Source organism: Dendropsophus ebraccatus, chromosome 14 (assembly GCF_027789765.1).
Source record: "Dendropsophus ebraccatus isolate aDenEbr1 chromosome 14, aDenEbr1.pat, whole genome shotgun sequence".
Taxonomy (NCBI): Eukaryota; Metazoa; Chordata; class Amphibia; order Anura; family Hylidae; genus Dendropsophus; species Dendropsophus ebraccatus.
Window position 1 is genome coordinate 69,302,902 of NC_091467.1, and position 25,344 is coordinate 69,328,245.

Genomic DNA, 25,344 nt, shown 5'->3' on the forward strand with positions numbered 1-25,344 from the left:
AACCAATATACGCCCTACTTTTAAAGAGAATGTCAAAGAAGGAGAAATCCCTGTAGAAAGTGACAATATAGGCTTTATACTAGCAGGAGCCACAGATCCAGACGATATAGCCTGTCTATCGACATTGATCGATCTAATGGATGAGAATCCTAATATTAATGATGAAAGTAATCTTGATGAATTTTCTGGTGGTGTAAAATCTACTTTTTCTCCCCCTATCCCAGCAGGAAGTAATCTGGATCTGTTCCAAATGAAAGTCATGGAACAAATCAAGGCTTTGGTGTATCCCAAAGATCCTAGTAATTTAACAGCTGATGAAAAAGAAGCCCTAAAATGGTTATGTAATAGGGACGATATAGTTGTGAAAAGGGCGGATAAAGGGGGGAATACAGTTTTAATGTGGAGAAAGGATTATATAAATGAAGCCAATAGACAGTTAGAGGATCCTAATACTTACCATCCTTTGAGAGAGAATCCCACTGTCAGAATAAGAGCTCGCCTTCAAACACACCTGAGAAAATTTGTAGAAAAAGGAGTTATTTCAAAATTCAAAGCAGAAAAACTTATACCCACTTATCCCAGACCCCCGATATGGTATCACATACCGAAAATCCACAAGGATAAGAATCCTCCACCCGGACGACCTATCGTGTCCGGAATTGGTTCCCTCACTGAGCCACTGTCTAAATATATAGACTGGCTTCTAAGACCCCTTCTTAAAGGGGCGCCAGCCCTCATTAAAGACACTAATGAATTTCTTAAAATTTTGGATACAGTGGACTCAGTAGAGGGTGCCATTCTGGGCACGATAGATGTCGAAAGCCTTTATACCAAAATTCCACATCATTTAGCTGTACAAGCCATTAGGACATTACTCCAGTTTACTGAGAAAACTCCAGAATTCATAGAGTTTGTATGTGAATCACTAGAATTTATTTTACAAAACAATTCTTTCCAATTCCAAAATAAATGGTATGTACAGTGCGAGGGTACAGCGATGGGTACGCCCGTCGCTTGTACCCTCGCAAATCTCTACCTAGCCATGCTGGAGAAAGACATGATTTTTTCTGAACATAATGTTTTTTTAAATAAATTAATTTGTTACCATCGTTTCGTAGACGATATATTCGTCCTATGGAAAGGTACTCCAGAGGATTTTTCCGACTTTGTTACATATCTAAACAATAACAGATTCAACATGAATTTCACCATGAAAACTCACAAAGAAGAAATAGAATTTCTAGATGTAATGGTCTCAATTAAAAATAATCATATCACAACATCTAGTTATCGCAAACCCACCGCTACAAATGCACTATTACACTACAACAGCTATCACCCCGTTCACACCAAGCGAGCGGTCCCTTACGGACAATTTTTACGGTTACGCCGCATCAATAGTGATGACAACACTTTCCAAAATAAAGCAGATGAACTAATGATTAGACTCTCTCGAAGAGGATACCCCATTAATGAATTACAAAAAAGTAAAGATAGAGCCTTTCACCAAGACAGAAAAAAACTACTATATAAAAAAAGTAACAACTCTAAGAATAAAATAACAGATAAAAACAATGAAAATTCCCATTTTGCTTTTTCATTTAAATATTCACCACTAGCTAATGTAATAAAAAAATCCATCAACGAAAACTGGTACTTAATAAAAGAAGACCCTATTCTTGCTACACAGGTACCCGCTGCCCCAATGGTCACGTTTAAAAGATGTAAAAACTTAAAAGATTTTTTGGTGCACAGTAAATTACACGATGAGAAAAAAGAAAACTGGCTCACCAAGAATATCCCCAAAGGTAATTTTAAATGTGGATCATGTTCATGGTGCCCATATTATGGGGAAAATAAAATAATTACTCTAGGTGGTGTTACCCAAAAAATAAAAGACCTAATATGTTGCCGCAGTAAAAACGTCGTGTATGCAATGACCTGTTCCTGCGGTTTGCACTATATAGGCAAAACTATTAGATGCCTGAACCGCAGGTTCAGCGAGCATATACGTTCACTCCGCACAGGTATAGGAGCCACTCGCTTTATTAAACATATAAAAGACGTACACAATAATGATATAAAACAAATAAAATTTATGGGTCTTGAAAAAGTGCAAGGAAGATCTGGGCAAGATGTTAATAAATTACTTTTACAAAGAGAAGCACGTTGGATACTAGCCACTAATGCTCAAGGAGCGAGTGGTTTGAATGACAGAATAGACCTCAGTATGTTTCTATAGCACAGGGTTAATCACATGTTTTTAATTACTTTTGTAACGCCTCCCCATCTACGTCATCAGTTGTATAACTCACCTGTGTACGTGAATGAGGTAGCGACGTCTGATAGAAGCGCCAGCTAGGCGCGAAGCAGCTGTCACGTCTTCAGTGATTTCCAGTGTTTGGCGTTCTACCACCCGATGAATACATGGATGGTTTTTAACCTTTGATGAAAGAATAAAGAAGTTTCATTTTACGGGGTGAGTGCGCTCCTTTTCTTCTCTTTTATGGAACTTAGATACTACCAGCCAGCAAGGATAAGTCTGGGGATACAGGGGCTTTGCTGTGCATCTGGTCGGGTCTGGTCAAGCGAAAGTGACCAAAATGACTTATTTGCTGAGTGACATGACTGTACATTTTGTTGTTATGTTTGAGTATGAATTACTAGGAGGCCACGTGAAGGGTAAGGAACTAGAATTGCCCACCTAGCCCACAAAAGAGTCTTCCTACCAGACTGGCCAACCATCCTGCCATGTCTGTTGCACCCATTCACTTTAATAGCCTGAACATAATCAGCTAGTGACTGGGTTCAGGCCATTTCCTACATCTATGAATCTATTTCCACTCTTTGTCGTCTTTGAGTCCCAGTGACTACATGTATGTGTATGGGGAACTGCCCCAAAATATCCACTGTATGTTCAGGCCATTGCAGTGAATGGGGTCATGCAGATCTATGTCATCATACTATTGTGTAGCATATGGCAGTATCCATGGTTTCAAGGACTCCCTAGGGCTGCATCCAAGTTCTGCATCCAATGCCAAGCGTTCAGGTTCGGAGAACATTGTTGATTCCGAACAGTTTGAAAGGTTTTAAGTCATCCCAGTGTTACTTAATCTATATAGAGTAGGTCTGTCTACGGCAGATCCCATCGATAACATTTGGCCCTCTAAGTGTTACATAACTACAATTCCCATGGCGCAAAGCTTCAGCTATCCAAGCACGATGGGGATTTTAGTTTTGCAACAGCTGGAGGCCCGAAGGTTTCCCATCCCTCCCATAGAGAATCATTGCCAATGACCTTGTGGCCGCCACTTCCTTCTGGTGTCAGACTTGGATCTCCTCCATTCTCCACATTGTTGGGGATTTCAGGGAATATGCACTATCCTGTGGAAAGGGGATACATTCTAATGGTGGGAAAACCCCTTTAAGAGTTAATCCCAGAGCTCTCATTCAGTTTCTGTTCATTGTATGGTGGAAAGTTGGGCAGTTTTCCATTGTGCTTCCTGTCTCACATCCTCATAGTTCTGAAGTTCTCTACTTACAGTGATTCTAAGAGGGAACTTATATTGCTTACTCTTATAGAAATCCTGACCATGTGATCATTATTTAATGCATAACATACTGTGATCATCTGATCGTCATACGATCAGGATCAGCAATCACTTCTGACCAGTAGGGGTCAGACTGCTGGAACGGCCAGGACGCCCGTGATCCTGAGACTGAAGCTAAATAGGAAAAGAATCCGCACCCCCGGCGATGTAATCTACAAACATGATAAAGTCCAAGTATTTGGCGGTATTATTCCTCCTCCCCCCACAAACATAACAATCTATTCTTAACAGCAGAACTTGGCAGGCGGCCCGGAATATAGCTGCTTCTTATACTCAGCGTTACGCTCCGCTCCATATGGGAGCAATGTAGGGGACGTCATCTTCTTCCAGTAAACCCTTCGCTATCCGCAGTATACTTTATTACACCTACTATGTTATTGAGGATGATTGCTGCTTTACCAGATAGTATTTTACAGCTATATCACATTTATTAGGCCAGGGCCATAGTCTTTAGCACTGGCAGCAATCACGGCATCGTCTAATACATTCCCTTCCTTAAAGGGGTACTCCAGTGAAAATCTTTTTTTTTTTTTTTTTTCAAATCAACTGTTTTCAGAAAATTCTATCAATTTATATTTTACTTCTATTTGAAAATCTTAAGTTTCCCTCTTACTTTTCAGCTGCTGGATGTCCTGCAGGAAGTGGTGTATTCTCTCCCGTCTCGCACAGTGCTCTCTGCTGCCACCTCTGTCCATGTCAGGAACTGTCCAGAGCAGCAGCAAATCCTATGGGGATTTGCTACTATTCACCAGTACTGACCATAACTTCCCCATTAGTCACAGCAGTGTCTCTCTTCTATGGTCTCGATAATGGCTAATACCTCACTATCCCTATCTCTACAACAGCGCCCCCATCTCCCAGCAGACAAAGCGGTTGAATACGGGTTACAGTATATACAATGGGCTTCCTCATAGTTACCAGTACTCATATCAATATCTCCCCCAGTGCCTCCTCCCCATAATCTCAATTTCCCCTTTTTTCCTTAGGTGGCGCTAGAGAGATGTTTTCTTCCATCTGGTGGGCACATGGTTATCACATAGGTCTGATATAGGTCTGATCATATACCGTACATACAGATACCAGAGTAGAGGTAATAGAGTACATCACCCAATCTGTACTTACTAGCCAGGGTAGTAGCCAGAGTAGTTAAGAACATGTTGTGCATCACGTATCACAGGTCAAAGACTAATAACGTTATCTGAGTTCGCTTCACAATACTGAACTCACTTCACAGGCAAAGCGTAGGTACACCGAGCAGCCATAACATTAAAACAGGCGATTTGAATACCAGTGGGGGAGGATACACTGAGCAGCAAGTGACCAGTCAGTAACATCCTGTATTATACTTCAGAGCTGCACTCACTGTTCTGCCGGTGGGGTCACTGTGTACATATATTACATTACATTACTTATCCTGTACTGATCCTGAGTTACATCCTGCATTATACTCCAGAGCTGCACTCACTATTCTGCTAGTGGGGTCACTGTGTACATACATTACATTACTGATCCTGTACTGATCCTAAGGGTACTATTACACGGAATAATAATCGGCCGAATCAGCCCTGTCCAGCTGATTATCGTTCCCTGTCGCATCGCTACGTGTAATAGCAGTGCGTGACCGGCGGCTGACGATTTGCAAAATAAATACATTACCTATCCATGGTCCAGGGCTCCTTTTGCTCCTCTTCTCCCTGGGTCCCGCACGCTGCAGCTTCAGAGCATTCCATCTTAGCTGACAGTTCGCTCAGTCAATCACAGGCCTGGACCGCCGCGGCCAGTGATTGGCTGAGCGGCCTATCATTTACAACAGGGCGCTCTGAAGCTGCAGTGCGCGGGACCCGGGGAGAAGCGGACCGCAAGGGGAGCCTTGGAACATGGATAGGTAATGTATGCCAGTTTAGTAACGATGTCCCTGCAGCCCTTGTTAAACGATTATCGGCTCGTTTAATAACACCCTTAGTTACATCCTGTATTATACTCCAGAGCTGCACTCACTATTCTGCTGATGGGGTCACTGCGTAGTTGAGCAAACAATTGAGTGCCAATAGGGTGGGATTTTATGCGGGTGTCTTGTTTGGCTCTCTTAGCCCTCTAAACCCATGTTCCACCCTTCAGAGCTAAGCAGAGAGATTACTGTCTCGGTAATGTGTGGAGACATGCGCCGCGTTACGATAACTTCATAGATCACTGTGATAAATAGGTCATGTTTACTGACTCTTCATCCCGCTTTCTCTCAGGTTCCGACCTGCCTTACATACCTACACATTCATGGTTACATTACAGCCGTGACTTGTAGCAATAGGCAGAAATCATTAATGATATCTTCTGCTGTCATGATGTTGTGAATAAGAGGAAGAACCATACTGAAGTGTGGGGATCAAATAACAGTGCTAGAGATTGACCAATGCCATAAAGTGCATGGTGGTCAGTAGCAAATCCCCATAGAAAACCTCTCCTGCTCTGGACAGTTCCTGACATGGACAGAGGTGGCAGCAGAGAGCACTGTGTAAGGCTGGAAAGAATACACCACTTCCTGCAGGACATACAGCAGCTGATAAGTACTGGAAGACTTGAGATTTTTTTAAATAGAAGTAAATTACAAATTTAGATATCTTTCTGACACCAGTTCATTTGAAAGAACTATTACGATTACACCTCAATTTTTCGGGATAGGTGGTGGCTCCGGCGGTCTGACCCCCAGCAATCCAATTGAGATCAATTCTGTTGCTAATGTATGTGGAGGAGCAAAGGTGACCTGGAGCTTACTGCACCCACACACTTAATTATATACCTTCAGCCAGTAGTTGTTTAGCTCTCGGGTGAAGGGAAGTTTTTTTGCATAAAAGAAAGTCTATAAAAACTTTTTTAATCTTGTAGCTGAGATAAAGGAATTAAAGACAGGTGAGTATGGAAGAGAGAAACAAGAGAGTAGCTTAGTCACATGAATGTTGTCAAGGCCTACCCAAGGACACAACGGGCCAAGCCTGGTTCAAGCAGGGGACTATAGAGACTCCTTTAAGATCACCCTTGCCTTTGCCCGAGGGACACTTTTTTCCCCCCCACTTTTTAAGATGAAGTCCAGAATCATTCCACATAGCCAAAGAGAATAACATTTAGTCCAGGACCTCAAAGCACTCTGAAGCCTTGCTTGGCCTCTGGTTGGGTTAGGTCCATACGAGAAGAATGGAAGCTATGACTGACTGGTCGTTTATTGAAGTCCTTTTTACCAAGAGTGCACAGCGAGGGGGAGGGTTCTAGGCAGTTGCGTCACAGTGGCGGTTTTGTGCGCTATGCACTTCCTCTGGCTTCAGAGGATTAGTTGGGTTTGGACCTTCTGGGACACTGGGAGCCAACCTGTGTAATCTTGTCACCTCCAGTACCTGAAACATCTCTAGGGTATCTACACTACTTTAACACCAAGGGCAGTGCCCATTCCTAGCAGCAATGCAGCCCCTCACCTGGTATTTTTTGGCAACCTCTAGGGTGATGCCAAGGACAAAGACACTCTAGCCAATGAGATCAAAGCTTTCTATTGGGTTCAGAACTGCTGGTCCTGCTCTACCTTAGGCTTGATGAGTGTAGAGAATGTATACCGATAGGCTTGTCTAAAACTGTTGGACCCTGGTATCTGCTGAGGATTGTCTGATGATGATACCGACCCTGCCCTCACTTTATTGTACAGTGCTGACCCTCCTCTAGTCCCGTCCAGACATTGTCTTCCATGCTCCATTACTGATTGTTTCTCTTTATCTTCTCTCTGTAGTTTCTTCTCTACACATCAGAAACATCCAGAATGGTTCGGAGGCAAATAATTCCACTTCTCCTGCTGACCGTCCTCCATGGAGAACACTGTGCTGGATGTAAGTATACGTACGTAGAATGGACTTCTCATGAATGTTGGTGGAGCTATAGGAGGTGACGAGGCTGGGGTCATAGGTGGTGTCAGGTGTGTGAAGGCATCTAAATGCCCATAAGGAGACAACAGCAGAAGGTAAGGGTGGTAAGTTCTGGTATAGATATTTATTGGGGGTCTAGAAGTTTTGCAGTTGCAGTTATTCCTCATTGTTTCACTTTAATCACTGTTAAATTGACTTTTAATGTTTTGTGATTATTGCTATTGTCTTTAATCTTCTTCCCAATATGTTGTGACTCGTGACACATTCAAAAGCCTTAAAGCGAATGTACCATCAGGTACAGCAAATTTTAATTTTTTTTACATTACTTGTAATTCTGGTAGCGTGGTCCTTTTTTCAAAACCTTTTTTCATTCCAACTTTTGTTCTGATATTTGGTTGAGGTCAGAGGTTTGCGGTATCACAGGCACCCACCAATGTCTTTGTATTGTATATACTATGCCAAAGTAGTTGTAGAGTCATCAGGCAAAGGCAGCATCAGATGTCCTCCATGTTGTAGTCACTAAATAAGAACCTTGTTTCTCCTTCTTTTCCCGTTTTCCAGTGTTTAATGCCATTTGCAATGAGAAGAAGATTTATCAATGTGGGGAGACAATGACCACCACTTGTACCCTGTCCCACCCACTTCAGGAAGTCGATTTAAAATATAACCGTGAACATTTCTTAAAAATTTATGTGACTGAAGAAGGGCGGGCAGGAAAAAAAGAGAAGGAAAGAGTTTTGATTGAATGGACAGACGACAAGGTTATGGTGACCATCTCCAAAGTCAAGTTTTCTGATACACTAAAATATTTTCTAACTCTTGACGCAAGAGAATCAAAAGGAAATTATAATGACTACATCGACTTCGAAGTTCATGGTAAGCAAATATTTGTATGGTTTTTACAATTGTAAAAAGGGAAATTATTTTAAAAAGAACATAATATAAGCGATCCGCACAGACCACATGCCCCTTAAGAATGAGGTGTAAGTTGGACATTTCTGGACCCTTATGAGCTTAAGCCCAGGCCTAGACCCCTTGTGGCCAACAAGCCACCATCTACATTCATGACCTGCACCACGCCAAGCCTTTCCAGCTCATTATCTCTGAATACAGCTACATATAGAAACCACAAAAGTCCAACTATTGAGAGCTCTTCAGGGAAGAGACTTTTGACTAGTGCTACTCCCAAGAAGCTAGAACCAAGTAGGAAGCCCATTCTTAATTCTGCATACCCTAAAGGATGCTCTCCTGTTCTATTGCAAGGACTATATCTGCATTCTATATGGAAGGGTTACTACTAGAGATGAGCGAACCTCGAACATGCTCGAGTCCATCCGAACCCGAACGTTCGGCATTTGATTAGCGGGGGCTGCTGAACTTGGATAAAGCTCTAAGGTTGTCTGGAAAACATGGATACAGCCAATGACTATATCCATGATTTCCACATAGCCTTAGGCTTTATCCAACTTCAGCAGCCACCGCTAATCAAATGCCGAACGTTCGGGTTCGGATGGACTCGAGCATGTTCGAGGTTCGCTCATCTCTAGTTACTACCCCGTGTAGATAGTGAGTTATATCATTTCTACTGGCGTATCTAGCTTTCCTACCACACTTACACCACTTCGCCCCCAGTGTTGAGTTCATTGTCACACCCCACTACTTCCATCACAACACCCACCAATATTACACAATATTGGCACTACCCCTATCCACATTACCTAAAATGTTGGATATCTAATTCTCCCTTCTCCCCAGGTATATGTGAGCCGGAGATTACTAAAAACCCTAAAGAACTAGAATGTGAAGCAGAAAGTGAAAAAAACGCATCGATAGTCTGGATGGATGATCATAGAAAACTCTACCAGGCGACCAGAACAGAGAAACCTGAGGAGCTTAATGGTGGTTATAAGTTAAGGTCTTCTCTGAAGCTGACAGAGGACATAGAGGATAATACAAAATGCTGCTCTGTCTCGTACCCGATAGATGGTGGATACGCACAGAAGCAGTCCTGCATCTCAGATACCCCATCAGGTACGTACAGTCACATATTCTGCCTGTTCTATAACATGAGTTGCAGGCTATTAGGAAATTCTTACTATGATCAGTCCTATGTTGGATGGTGCCCTGTGTATTACACCGTACAATATGGAGTCCAAATGGTGTCATCAGGGCCGTCTTAACAGCATTATGGGCCCCTGGGCAGAGGTGCGAATTAACCCCCCCCCCCAGCGGCCGCCGCCCCTCTTATCTGGTAAGGTACAGTGGTACCTTGGTTTAAGAGTAACTTGGTTTAAGAGCTCACAGTTTTTCAAAACTGTGACTTGGTTTAAGAGCATTGTTTTGGTTTAAGAGCTCCCTGTATTGGGTGGGAGGGCGGGTGGAGGAGGGACATGGTCTGAATAGCGGGGTCTACAGCTCTGTACTCTGACCCAGGAAGTCTCCCTCACCTGCCAAATCATAGCAGATCCACTTCAGGCTGGGGCCTACATCAGGGGACAGGACTGTGGGGGTAATCTCTCCATAGCTGTAACCCCTCTCTCCCCGGACAGAGAGTGCTGCATGTATGTGCCCCCATCTGTCCTGCTCATTCCTTCATGCTCCCTGCAGTCTCTATCAGCCCTTGTGTTTCCCATCCGCTCCATTACTGTACAGTAACTTATAATATCACAATATGTTTGTTTCATCTGTTTTACATGTTATTCAGAATAATAAATCATTATTTTTTGGGTGTGGAACCAATTGTCTGCATTTCTATAATTTCTTATGGGAAAATTTGCTTTGGTTTAAGAGTGATTTGGATTACAAGCACGGTCCTGGAACGAATTATGCTCGTAATCCAAGGCACCACTGTATATTGCCTATAATAGTGATTGTCATATATGTTGCACACATACAGTATATCACTATTACAGGCAATATACCTTACCACCTATTTATCTACCATATAGATACAGGTATAAGGGTGGAGCAGTAGGTAGGTGGTTATATAGCCTATAATAGTGATATATGTGTACAAATATATATATGGGGGGTACAGGTATATGTGGGGTATACAGGTGGTGGGTAAAAGCCTAATTAATATATATTGGTGCCCCTCTCTATATATGAGACATGTTGCTGTCCCTCTGCATATACGCCATGTTGTCTCCCTGTATACTGTATAATACAGGGAGTCTGTGTATACTGTATTATACAGTATACAGGGAAACAACACGGCTTATATATAGAGAAGGGCAAAACAACATGTCTCATATATACAGAGGGGCAACAACATGACTATTATATATGAGAACCATGTTGTCTCCCTGTATGTATACTGTATAATACAATATACAGGGAAACAACATGGTTCATATATAGAGAAGGGCAAAACAACATGTCTCATATATACAGAGGGGCAACAACATGACTATTATATATGAGAACCATGTTGTTTTGCCCTTCTCTATATATGAACCATGTTGTTTCCCTGTATATTGTATTATACAGTATACATACAGGGAGACAACAATGAAGTGATAGGTGAAGGATAAGTATATAATACACTGCTGTATACACTGAATGGAGATATATATACACACTCAGGAGGAGGATAAGTATATAATACACTGCTGTATACACTGAATGGAGATATATATACACACTCAGGAGGAGGATAAGTATATAATACACTGCTGTATACACTGAATGGAGATATATATACACAGGAGGAGGATAAGTATATAATACACTGCTGTATACACTGAATGGAGATATATATACACACTCAGGAGGAGGATAAGTATATAATACATTGCTGTATACACTGAATGGAGATATATATACACTCTCAGGAGGAGGATAAGTATATAATACACTGCTGTATACACTGAATGGAGATATATATACACACTCAGGAGGAGGATAAGTATATAATACACTGCTGTATACACTGAATGGAGATATATATATACACTCAGAGGAGTTACACCCCCGATCCCTCCCCCTCCCTGTTTACCAGTTCACCCACGGCCCTGTCGGCATCCCTGCAGAGAGCACTCCCATGATTAACACCTTCCCTGCCAGCTAGCCTCCCCCCTCTGGTATCAGCACATACTCACTCAGGCTTTGTGCTTCAGGCCTCCAGCTTCTCCTTCCTCTCAGGGTAGAGCCTAGAATGTATCCTCTCCTTTGAGTTTCTCACTGTAGGGGATACATTCTAGCATCTTCAGTAGTGAAAACGCTAGAATGTATCCTCTCCTTTGAGGCTCTCACTGTAGGGGATACATTCTAGCATCTTCAGTACTGAAATGGCTAGAATGTATCCTCTCCTCTGAGCCATCCTCTCCTTTGAGTCTTTCACTGCAGGGGATACATTCTAGCATGTTCAGTACTGAAATAGCTAGAATGTATCCTCTCCTCTGAGTTTATCCTCTCCTCCGAGTCTCTCACTATAGGGTATACATTATAGCATGTTCAGTATTGAAATATTTAGAATGTATACTCTACTCTGAGGGTATACATTCTAGCATGTGTAGTATTGAAATGTCTAGAATATATACCCTCTTAGTACTCAACATGCTAGAATAAATCCCCTATAGTGACTCAGAGGAGAGGATACATTCTAGCCATTTCAGTACTGAACATGCTAGAATGTATCCCCTGCAGTGAGAAACTCAAAGGAGAGGATATACTCAGAGGAGAGGATATACTCAGAGGAGAGGATACATTCTAGCCATTTCAGTACTGAACATGCTAGAATGTATCCCCTGCAGTGAGAGACTCAGAAGAGGAGATACATTCTAGCCATTTCACTACTGAACATGCTAGAATGTATCCCCTGCAGTGAGAAACTCAAAGGAGAGGATATACTCAGAGGAGAGGATACATTCTAGGCATTTCAGTACTGAACATGCTAAATGTATCCCCTGCAGTGAGAAACTCAAAGGAGAGGATATACTCAGAGGAGAGGATACATTCTAGGCATTTCAGTACTGAAGTGTCTAGAATGTATCCTCTCCTCTGAGTTTCTCACTGCAGGGTATACATCCTAGCATGTTTAGGGCTATGTTCACACATAGTATTTCGGTCATTCTTTCTTCAACCAAAACCGAGTGCTGTGTTTTATGTGTGAACATAGCCTAGTAATGTAAAGTCCATCGAGTATCCTCTCCTCTGAGAGGGCATACATTCTAGAATGTTTAGTACTGAAATGTCTGGAGTGTATCCTCTCCTCTGAGAGGGCATCTCCACCAGGTGTACCCTCTCCTCTAAGAGGGCATCTCCACCAGGTGTATCCTCTCCTCTGAGAGGGCATACATTCTAGCAAGTGCAGTTTTGAAAGGTCTAGACCACAGGTGTCAGACTTCATCCCTCGGCTGTTACAAACTACATTTTCCTTCATGCCTTACTTGTCCAGACATGGTGGGAATTGTAGTTCTGCAACTGCTGGAGGGCCTGAGTCTGACATCTCTGGTCTAGAATGTTCTCTTTTCTAACTGCAGGGTATACAGTCTAGTATGTATCCTCTCCTCTGAGCGTATTCTCTCTTCTGAGCTTCTCCCTGAGCGGGTCATATTATACAGCATGATTACGAGGTGAAAGCGAGCGGTGATGTTTTAGGTCAGTGCTCGCTTCCCCTTTGTTCCCTGCACATTTTCTGTGTTATTACACACACAGACAGTGACAGGGGGAACTGCGGGCAGCTGCGGGAGGGGCAGCCCAAAAAATCCTTAGATTGTTCAAGCTGCCCATTGTAGACAGCAGCACTATCGTGATCTGGATTACTCAACCAGTTTGAAGACCACAATCAGCTGATAACATGGATTATTACACCAAATGATTATCAGACGTAACGGCCAGGAAACCTTTGGTGTAATACACCATTGTCTGTACAAGGAACAGGACTGGTGTGTGGGGTCTGTATACAGGGGAGAGGACTGGTGTGTGTGGGGTCTGTATACAGGGGGAGAGGACTGGTGTGTGTGGTCTGTCTACAGGGGGAGAAGACTGGTGTGTGTGGTCTGTATACAGGGGGAGAGGACTGGTGTGTGGGGTCTGTATACAGGGGGAGAGGACTGGTGTGTGTGTGGGGGGGGGGCTGTATACAGGGGGAGAGGACTGGTGTGTGTGGTCTGTATACAGGGGGAGAGGACTGGTGTGGGGGGTCTGTATACAGGGGAGAGGACTGGTGTGGGGTCTGTATGCAGGGAGAGAGGACTGGTGTGTGGGGTCTGCATACAGGGGGAGAGGACTGGTGTGTGGGGTCTGTATACAGGGGAGAGGACTGGTGTGTGTGGTCTGTATACAGGGGAGAGGACTGGTGTGTGGGGTCTGTATACAGGGGAGAAGACTGGCGTGTGTGGGGTCTGTATACAGGGGAGAGGACTGGTGTGTGGGGTCTGTATACAGGGGGAGAGGACTGGTGTGTGTGGGGGGTCTGTATACAGGGGGAGAAGACTAGTGGGGGGGACTGTATACAGCGGAGAGGACTGGTGTGTGTGGTCTGTATACAGGGGGAGAGGACTGGTGTGTGTGGGGTCTTTATACAGGGGAGAGGACTGGTGTGTGTGGGGTCTGTATACAGGGGAGAGGACTGGTGTGTGGGGTCTGTATACAGGGGGAGAGGACTGGTGTGTGGGGTCTGTATACAGGGGGAGAGGACTGGTGTGTAGGGTCTGTATACAGGGGGAGAGGACTGGAGTGGGGGGCGGGCTGTATACAGGGGAGAGGACTGGAGTGAGGGGTCTATACAGGGGGAGAGGACTGGTGTGTGTGGGGTCTGTATACAGGGGAGAGGACTGGTGTGTGGGGTCTGTATACAGGGGAGAGCACTGGTGTGTGGGGTCTGTATACAGGGGGAGAGGACTGGTGTGTGGGGGGGGTCTGTATACAGGGGGAGAAGACTAGTGGGGGGGACTGTATACAAGGGGAGAGGACTGGTGTGGGGGGGTGTATACAGGGTGAGAGGACTGGTGTGTGGGGGGGGTCTGTATACAGGGGAGAGGACTGGTGTGTGGGGTCTGTATACAGGGGAGAGGACTGGTGTGTGGGGTCTGTATACAGGGGGAGAGGACTGGTGTGTGTGGGGTCTGTATACAGGGGAGAGGACTGGTGTGTGTGGGGTCTGTATACAGGAAAGAGGACTGGTGTGTGTGTGGGGTCTGTATACAGGGGGAGAGGACTGGTGTGTGTGTGGGGGGGGTCTGTATACAGGGGGAGAGGACTAGTGTGTGGGGTCTGTATACAGGGGGAGAGGACTAGTGTGTGGGGTCTGTATACAGGGGGAGAGGGGACCAGTGTGGGGTGTCTGTGTACAGGGGTTCTCTCCCCCTGTATACAGACCCCACACACCAGTCCTCTCCCCTGTATACAAACCCCACATACCAGTCCTCTCCCCCTGTATACAGACCCCCCGCCCACACCAGTCCTCTTTCCTGTATACAGACCCCACACACACCAGTCCTCTCCCCCTGTATACAGACCCCACACACCAGTCCTCTCCCCCTGTGTACAGACCCCACACACCAGTCCTCTCCCCCTGTATACAGACTCACACGAGTCCTCTCCCCCTGTATACAGACCCCCCCACACACCAGTCCTCTCCCTCTGTATACAGACCCCACACACCAGTCCCCTCCCCCTGTATACAGACCCCATGTACCAGTCCTCTCCCCTGTATACAGACCCCCACACACCAGTCCTCTCCCCCTGTATACAGACACCACACACACCAGTCCTCTCCCCTGTATACAGACCCCCCCCCACACACCAGTCCTCTCCCTCTGTATACAGACCCTACACACCAGTCCTCTCCCCCTGTATACAGACCCCACACACCAGTCCTCTCCCCTGTATACAGACCCCACACACACCAGTCCTCTCCCTTGTATACAGACCCCCCCACACACCAGTCCTCTCCCCTGTATACAGACCCCACACACACCAGTCCTCTCCCCCTGTATACAGACCCCACACACACCAGTCCTCTCCCCCTGTATACAGACCCCACACACACCAGTCCTCTCTGCTGTATAGACCCCACACACACCAGTCCTCTCCCTTGTATACAGACCCCACACACACCAGTCCTCTCCCCTGTATACAGACCCCCCACACACCAGTCCTCTCCCCCTGTATACAGACCCCACACACACCAGTCCTCTCTGCTGTATACAGACCCCACACACACCAGTCCTCTCCCTTGTATACAGACCCCACACACACCAGTCCTCTCCCTTGTATACAGACCCCACACACACCAGTCCTCTCCCTTGTATACAGACCCCACACACACCAGTCCTCTCCCCCTGTATACAGACCCCACACACACCAGTCCTCTCCCCTGTATACAGACCCCACACACCAGTCCTCTCCCCTGTATACAGACCCCACACACCAGTCCTCTCCCCTGTATACAGACCACACACACACCAGTCCTCTCCCCCTGTATACAGACACCATACACACCAGTCCTCTCCCCCTGTATACAGACCACACACACACCAGTCCTCTCCCCTGTATACAGACCCCACACACACCAGTCCTCTCCCCCTGTATACAGACCCCACACACATCAGTCCTCTCCCCTGTATACAGACCCCACACACACCAGTCCTCTCCCCCTGTATACAGACCCCACACACACCAGTCCTCTCCCCTGTATACAGACCCCACACACACCAGTCCTCTCCCCCTGTATACAGACCCCACACACACCAGTCCTCTCCCCCTGTATACAGACCCCACAAACACCAGTCCTCTCCCCCTGTATACAGACCTCACACACCAGTCCTCTCCCCCTGTATACAGACCCCACACACCAGTCCTCTCCCCTGTATACAGACCCCACACACCAGTCCACTCCCCTGTATACAGACCCCACACACCAGTCCTCTCCCCTGTATACAGACCCCACACACACCAGTCCTCTCCCCTGTATACAGACCCCACACACCAGTCCTCTCCCCTGTATACAGACCCCCCCACACACCAGTCCTCTCCCCTGTATACAGACCCTACACACCAGTCCTCTCTGCTGTATACAGACCCCCCACACACCAGTCCTCTCCCCTGTATACAGACCCCACACACCAGTGCTCTCCCCTGTATACAGACCCCACACACACCAGTCCTCTCCCCTGTATACAGACCCCACACACCAGTCCTCTCCCCCTGTATACAGACCCCACACACCAGTCCTCTCCCCCTGCATACAGACCCCACACCAGTCCTCTCCCCCTGCATACAGACCACACACACCAGTCCTCTCCCCTGTATACAGACCCCACACACCAGTCCTCTCCCCCTGTATACAGACCCCACACACCAGTCCTCTCCCCCTGCATACAGACCACACACACCAGTCCTCTCCCCTGTATACAGACCCCACACACCAGTCCTCTCCCCTGTATATAGACCCCACACACCAGTCCTCTCCCCCTGTATACAGACCCCACACACCAGTCCTCTCCCCTGTATACAGACCCCACACACACCAGTCCTCTCCCCTGTATACAGACCCCACACACCAGTCCTCTCCCCCTGTATACAGACCCCACACACCAGTCCTCTCCCCTGTATACAGACCACACACACACACCAGTCCTCTCCCCCTGTATACAGACCCCACACACCAGTCCTCTCCCCTGTATACAGACCCCACACACACCAGTCCTCTCCCCTGTATACAGACCCCACACACACCAGTCCTCTCCCCCTGTATACAGACCCCACACACACCAGTCCTCTCCCCTGTATACACACCCCACACACCAGTCCTCTCCCCTGTATACAGACCCCACACACCAGTCCTCTCCCCTGTATACAGACCCTACACACCAGTCCTCTCTGCTGTATACAGACCACACACACCAGTCCTCTCCCCCTGTATACCCCTCCATGCTACTATGGATATGGTAATGTCTAATGGATATTGCAGCTTCCTTCACTCTGTTTCTGCACAGTGAATGGTGCAGCAGCTCACTACTTCCTACTTCCGGTCGAGGCCCCGCCCCTCCTGGTGACATCACACCTCAAAGGAGAGGATACACTCTAGCATCTACCTTCCTCTCAGGGCTCTGCTGGTGACGTCACTCTCCTGCTCCGCACGGGAATGCAGGGGGTGAGAGAGACCTCTAGTGACCGGAAGCAGAATGCAGCTTCCGGCCACAAGAGCGAGCTGTGCACAGCCCCTATCTACCAGCGCTGATCAGGAGCACTCCCAGTTAAAGGGCCAGGGAATATGACACAGGGCAGGGGCCCCCTAGGACGCATGGGCCCCCGGGCAGCCGCCTACCATGCCCAATGGGTAAGACGGCCCTGGGTGTCATCATATAGGGGTGTAAATTACAAAAGTATACTGTAAACAGCACTAAGCGCAGTCCTTTCCTGGCTTTGTATCGTGATGTCTGGCTCCTAATGTAAGTCTATGGGCCTGGCTCTTTTACTGACACAGAACAGCGCGGTCCTCTCCCCGCTTGATCTCGCAATCAGTACAGGTCTGAACACTCGGAAAATTAAACAGGTTTGTAAATGACTTCTATATAAAAACCTCCAGTCTTCCAGTACTTATGTATGTCCTGCAGGAAGTGTTGTGTCCTTTCCAGTCTGACACGGTGCTCTCTGCTGCCACCTCTGTCCATGTCAGGAGAGTTTTTCTATGGGGATTTACTACTACTCTGGACAGTTCCTGACATGGACAGAGGTGGCAGCAGAGAGCACCGTGTCAGACTGGAAAGAATACACCACTTCCTGCAGGACATACAGCAGCTAATAAATACTGGATGACTGGAGAGATTTGAATAGAAGTAATTTACAGATCTGTATAATTTTCTTATACCAGTTGATCGGAAAACAATTATTTTCACTGAAATACCCCTTTTAACATCCATATGAGTAGGGGCCTTACAGTATGGTGCTATACTGTACATTGGCTGAATACATTTTAATACTGATACCTAAAGAACTGCCGCAAACAAAACTTCTCCAAGTAGCACATTGCAGAGTTAAAGGGGTTATCCAGCGCTACAAAAACATGGCCACTTTTCCCCCAACTGTTGTCTCCAGTTCAGGTGCAGTTTGCAATGGAACTGAGTTTCAAAACCCCCACCCAAACTGGAGACAACAGTAGGGGGAAAGTGGCCATGTTTTTGTAGCGCTGGATAACCCCTTTAAATTCGGCCACTCAGTGCTGTAATTATACCAACCAGTGACCAGTTAAAGTGAACGAGATGGTCTCCAGCCGCTTTTCCATGTCTCACCAGCCTTATATCTCTCTGTATACTAAAAACCGGGAAAGAAAGGTGGTGGGGGGGGTAGGGGGGGTCATCGGGGATCATGAGCATAAAAGTGATGACAAGTTCTCTTTAACATCTCCATACATAAGAGAACAGTGCCATCCAATGAATATATAAAAGCTGTGGTGGTCACGAGCCCTCAGGGTTGGGTCACATGGATCTCCAGGTTATGTCCCGACAGATAGGTGTGGCGGCCACTAGTGTTATTTCTTGTGGGATCACTGATGTGTTGTATGACGTATGGATTATATAGACTGTAACCATTGTACCTTTCCTTTAGGAACAGTTAGTAAACAAGTAAATGAGAGGAACCCTGCTATCACCGTATTCTTCGCTCTTCTGGCCGTAGCTGCAGTCGCTGCTGGTTTCGGTTACCTATTCAAGAAGAGGAATACGATCATTATAAGAGGTAAATATATTCTGTATTTTACCTAATTAGAATTTTTTTTAAATTTTTATAACCACTTGTGGACCACTCAACCAGTAAAAACATCTGGAAGTTGACCCCACAAGGACCTTCCTGAATGTCTCTGTAACGACTGCAGTCATATCATATATACAGTATATATGACAACCTAGGTACGCACCACCTGGAGTCCGGCACGGTGAGTGGATGAGACTCCAGCAGCAGCCAGTAGGATATAGTTGGTCTATATAGGTAAAGCATTTAGACTCATAAGTAGTATTGAGCAAACTTGCCGAACTGTTTGGGATCTGCCACATTCTCCAAATTGGAACGCTAAGCATTTAACTCCCAGGTGGCCGGAGAAGCTCGATGCTGCCATAGAGCTACCAGTCAATATGGATACAATCTATGGCTGTATTCATGTTTTCCAGGACTCCGTAGGGCGGCATCAAACTTATTCAGCTGCCTGAAGTCAAGTGCCGAGCGTTCCGGTTTGGAGAACGTCGCAGATTCTAGACAGTTTGTCAAGTTCGCTCAATACTACTCTTAAGTAATTGGTGTCAGTTCACATTACTTGCAGTTTTAAAAAGTTTCACATTTAAAGGGAGTTCTTTAGAGAAATAGTACAATGAGGAGAAAGTGGTTTGACCTATAATATATAAGTTCTTACACATAAGAGAGTAGTGTCAGGTTTCAAGACACACTACACTGTAGGGACTCACCTACTACTATATATTCTAATCCTATTGGCTGGAAATGGTAGACAGGTGGAAGGGGAGGAGCCTGAGAACCACCAGGTGGGATCTGATAGGTGATGATGTCATCCCATAGATCACAGGAAGTCATCTGACCCAGGACAGAATACTTCCTGAGAAACGTAAAACCATGTAATTTGCTTTGGTGGCCTGAGCAATGGTCACATGATGCAGTTACAGTATTAAAATGCTTCAATGCAGCTGAGCTGGGATGAAACAGATGGTACTGAAGTATTAGGGGTGGTGATGGAGTAGTTCTTTAATTCTTGGGATAATTCCTTTAAAATTCCTGTGAATCAAATGCATGATATATAATAAAGCACTGCTCCAACCGTGTGAAATCTATAATACTGGAGTCTTATTCAGGAGAAGAGGGTCCCCATCTGAAACTGTTCTCTCAAACTCTATAGCTATGACTGTAGGCATCCTTTATGTACAGTATGCCCTAAGAGATGGCCGTACGCTCTACATGGTATAGACCTAAGACAAGTGCATGTTGGTTTGAGGAGCAATAACTTATAGGGTGTTTTAATTCCTTTCAGCTCGCAGCCTTTCACAAGGACTCCTAATTGGTCAAGGTGAGTAGCGAGGTCAAAATAGTTTGAGATTCATTCGAACCCCCAGAGAAAAATAGGGGCGAAAGATCCTGTGCGCTAAAGCATCTACAGATATAGGAGCTCTCAGACACACACAGAAACAAAAACTGGATAACTTTTTAAAAACTTGACAAATGTGGACAACCCAAAAACTTTACCGAGAACCTTAATGGGGAAATGCTCCCAAAAGCTTTGATAAAAAGAAAAAAAAAATCCTAAGTCTATGTTGTTCTGTCAAGATGACAGGATTTGGATTGTAGGTTCCCAGTCACATTATTCTTAAAGGGTTTGTCCGGGGAAAGGTCTTACCTGTTTCCCAGCATTCCACTTCCTGTCTCAGAAGTATACCTTTCAAGATGAGAGATGGATGGGTCCATGTTATGAGCATTGTGTGTGAGTGAGACCATGCCTATTATTGCAGTAATATTTGGCAGCCACTGGACATTGGGAGAGGACATGCTCTGGCCCTCACACAATCCTTGCAATGTGCGCCTGCCCCCCTTTCAAAGGCATACTTCCAAGATGGCTTAAAGGGGGAAATGGATTGCTGGGTAGCAGAACAGGTAAGTTCTTTTCTGCTCCCCAGATTACCCCTTTAAAGGAAACTAGTCACCATGAAAATGTTATCCAATCTATCAGCATTGTGTTATAGAGCAAGAAGAACTGTGCAGATAAATATATAGTTTGGTTGGAAAAGATTAAGTAGAAATTGTCATTTATTGAGTAAAATCTTGGATCTTTTCATGTTTAGGGCCCCCCACTGGACTCCTATTGTTGAGTAACACTGCCCACTTTACTCCTATCATTGAATAACACTTATTCAAGTGTCACTGTCTACTGGACTCCTATCATTCAGTGTCACTGTCCACTGGACTCCTATCATTGAGTGACACTGTCCACTAGACTCCTATCATTGAGTAACACTGTCCACTGGACTCCTATCATTGAGTGACACTGTTCACTGGACTCCTATCATTGAGTAACACTGTCCATTGGACTCCTATCATTGGGTGTCACTGTCCTTTCTATCATTGAGTGTCACTGTCCACTGGATTCCTATCATTGAGTAACAATGTCTACAGGACCCCTATCATAGAGTGTCACTTCCATTGGACTCCTATCATTAAATGACACTCTCCAATGAATTCCTCTCGTTGATAGACACTGTCCACTGAACTCCTATCATTGAGTAACACTGTCCACTGGACCCCTATCATTGAGTAACACTGTCCATTGGACTCCTATCACTGAGTGACACTGTCCACTGGACCCCTATCATCGAGTGTCACTGTCCACTTGACTCCTTTCATTGAGTAACACTCTCTAAAGAACTCCTCTCTTTGAGTGACACCAACCACTGGACTCCTTAGAATAGAATGATCAGAAATTGTAATCATTAAGTTATAGGTTAAACTGAATTTTTCCAGTGAGGAGATCTCTCGATCTGCATCATGTTATAGAGCTCCTCCTGCTCTATAACATGATGTTTATTGACTTTTATGGCATTATTATGGTGATGGGTTACCATCAAAGATTGGATCTGCTGAGAGTCTGACACTTGCTTAATGGTTTCTTTCTTTCTAAACAGAAACACATGAAAAAGATGAGAAAGCAAATAATGAATCATTACTGACACAAACGGTGTGATAGAGATGACGTGGGAGAAGTCAAATATTGTTACTCTGTGGAAATGTTGAACTATAGAAAGACCCATGCTAAGTGGGTTGAAAATTCCAACTTGAGGTTGATACATTTCTACTCTTCGTGAAGACATCTTTTCCATCTGTTCACTCAATGTTTCACCTTCATCCACCATCTCTAGTGTCTCTATGATAAAAGATGTCTTCCAGGAAAACAGAAGTCATCCACCATATGTTCTAACGCACCCAAATATAAATTGGAGTCGTGGGCCAGATCCCTCCACCTTTTTATTGGGGGTTGGTCCGGAGTAAGGAAAGAAAGTGACCTGTTTTCGAAAAGTAGTGTCACATGTGCCAATGAGCTCCATCACGCTCTTTTTCATTCAAGTTGTTTGGGCAGGCACAGCCAATGGACACTGGTGTCCCCGTTTCGGGACAACTACTATAATTTTAAGAAGTATATTTACTTATCAAGGCAATGTATCACATCATGATGCCTCATTATATCTGGGTAATAGGTAGGAAGATAGCACTCCATTGGTTGGTAGTACACGAGGTGGAACAGTCCAGCAGTATGTACTGTATAAAAGGAAACCCAGCACTCACCACATCAATTTGAGCTTATTTATTCAGTGCAGAATGCATCAGGGTACATCAAATACGCGTTTCGGCTAAAAATGACTTTCAATAGCCATGTCTGCCCAAAATGCTTACTTGATGTACCCTGATGCATTTTGCTCTGAATAAATAAGCTCAAACGGATGTGGTGAGTGCCGGGTTTCCTTCTATAGATCATTAGATTTGGGGTCACACTTATTAAAGTTGCACCCTGGAGTATGCCACGGAAAAGATGTACAATTATCGTGTTCAAGAAAAATTATAATGGCGTTTTGGTGTTGTGCTGTGTTATGCTGAGGGGTTGTGTCACTGGGTGGTGTAGTGCAACCTTAGGGCTCACCTTCTGGAACCTTCCTGTCATGGTGGGGTGCTGGGGGCCCTTGTCTTCTTCAGCATACACGCAGGGACATATAATTTTTAATAAAAGTCTTTACACAATAATGGTGAAAGTATATTAGGATTTTACTTGAGGGATAACTATATACAATCCAGTACAGGGGCAGCTGCTGATGACAAACTATTAGCTGGATCAGAGTCCTTGGCTTCAGGAGGAGGGTTACCGTGATTACTATAGCTTAGACTATTTCAAATAGACCTCTGCTTTGCAGTTTTCCAGCCTTTATAGGGTACGTGTGGGTAGATACTTGACGTTACTGAAGAGACTTGACGCTGTCAACGCTCACTATCATGTAGGAGGGAGACCCATGGACGCACTGACTTGGAAGCCAGGAAGATGTGGACGGTGAATGGGAGACCCTCTATCATTTCACCAATCCGACAGCAGGCACGAATAAATACAGAGGACATCCTGCTGAGACTTAGAAGACACGTATTAGTCCTTATGGCTGACTGGAAACAGGTTAGGGGGCTGAGGATGGAGTCTGTACTAAGAGGTGTGCTCTTCCGGGTAAATGGGGGCAGGGCATTATTTAAGACTGGCGTACAAATACACCCATCCTAATATATATCCCCCCGGTGTCAGCTGATATACCACAACATATAAGATTTCCCCCAAAATTTTAGTTTCTTTTAAGGTCTCAACTTTATATTCTATACAGTATCTGTATGTCATGTAACGGTTTTATAAAACTGAAGCCACATATAACGATTAGATGCAATGTATAAGATGGTCCACCTGAATAAATGGAAAACGGGGGTGGGGTGTATATGGCATATGTATCTGATCATATACATAGGTCACATGCATCTCTTCCCAGTTGACTTGCTTCCGGGATGGCGGCTCTAAAAATGGCCACCTTGTCCGACACTGCTCCTCACAGATTTTCTCCTTTCCCCTTAGTAACGTGCCCCACACAATGGCTTTCCCAGCCACCATCTTCCATTTATTCAGGTGTCTCCATACTTTTAAAACATCCGGTATTGTAAGATTTAAAAATCTATATATTTTGAATATTTAAGTAAAATAAAGTGAATTTGGGGTTGGAGCCTCTTAAATAATTGGTGCGGGTTCCATTTCTGGATGAAAATGATGGAATAAACCAATATATTGGTAAATCGTGAAAGTTTGCACATAGACATGGTAGTAGGCACAGGAATCCGATATCTGTATATAAAAACTGTAAAATGTGATAAAATCCTGGAAATGAGGAATAAAATATAAGTAAATAAAATAAAAAATGGGTTCTTCAAAAATGACTGGGTGGTTGACTGATCCGGGTTTTTGCGTCACTTGTATATGAACTGTATTATATAATCATCACAGGTTTGTGTAAAATTGCAAAACTAAAAATTTTTGTATATATTTTTGTACTAAATGGAATAAATAAAATATTTTATGCGTTTCCAGTTTTCATTTTTTTCCTCCCATCTGGTATTCTAAGTTAAAGGATTTCTGCAATGAAGACCCCAGTCACTATCTTCATAATCACCCGATACCCTTACCAACTTGCCCCCATCCCCCATGCAGTAAATTCGACTGAACACTCAGGCCCTGTCCAAAATAGAATTTGGACTTAACTGCCCAAAGCAGCCAATCACAGCTCAGCTCTCGGCTGGGTTAAAATGAAGCTGAGCTGTGATTGGTTGCTAAGGGCATTTCATACTATTTTCTATTTGACACAATTTGATAAATCTGGACTTTAGAATCTTTCATGTGACTTTTGAGACATCTTCGCAGAATAAGAATAAATAAATAAGATTCCCACTTCGTTATGGTTGACACCACAGACTTTCCCTTCCCTCTATTTTTAGGAAATTGGCTCGACCACTTCCTGTAGAAATGCCCGCTCACTTCTAGTTTCTATCCAGCCAAGAAAACCAGCTTCTGCTTCTATGCAATGGAGACGGCCTATGCCCCATTTGCCCACTCAGCTGTTTGCATTCAGGTTTGGATAGTCAGTAGCTACACTGTAGGGACAAAAGTATTTGGCCTCGACTCTTACTCATTGAATTGGTCTCATTCAGTCCCATGTATAACATCCAGCCCCGACCAATACTGTCATCTTTACAATGTTCTAAGACTCCTTGATAGAGAGAGACTTGACTTGAAGCGACATTTCTTTGCCTTAGTGGTGTGAGAGCTA

At 44.9% G+C, this 25,344-nt stretch overlaps 1 protein-coding gene and 1 long non-coding RNA gene across 6 annotated transcripts in view; one reads left to right on the plus strand and one right to left on the minus strand.

Annotated features, from left to right (window-relative positions):
- The window catches only part of LOC138772338 (uncharacterized), a 49,921-nt gene extending 25,318 nt beyond the window's left edge, over positions 1-24,603 (plus strand). For 3 of the 5 annotated variants that reach the window (XM_069952662.1, XM_069952661.1, XM_069952663.1), the window contains 6 exons: positions 7,378-7,474; positions 8,072-8,386; positions 9,266-9,541; positions 19,067-19,195; positions 20,490-20,525; positions 22,132-24,603. In XM_069952662.1, the coding sequence (XP_069808763.1) occupies positions 7,408-7,474; positions 8,072-8,386; positions 9,266-9,541; positions 19,067-19,195; positions 20,490-20,525; positions 22,132-22,190 (882 nt within the window). In that variant the 5' untranslated portion in view covers positions 7,378-7,407 and the 3' untranslated portion in view covers positions 22,191-24,603. Of the gene's footprint in view, positions 1-2,413; positions 2,480-7,377; positions 7,475-8,071; positions 8,387-9,265; positions 9,542-19,066; positions 19,196-20,489; positions 20,526-22,131 lie in introns of those variants that run through there. The other 2 variants (XM_069952664.1, XM_069952665.1) reach the window with 2 other exon arrangements.
- Positions 462-2,439, minus strand: LOC138772341 (uncharacterized). The gene is made up of 3 exons (XR_011359750.1): positions 2,316-2,439; positions 1,106-1,177; positions 462-511 (listed from the first exon to the last, which is right to left on the minus strand). It is a non-coding gene; the product is annotated as an uncharacterized lncRNA (long non-coding RNA).
- Positions 24,604-25,344: the final 741 nt, after the last annotated feature.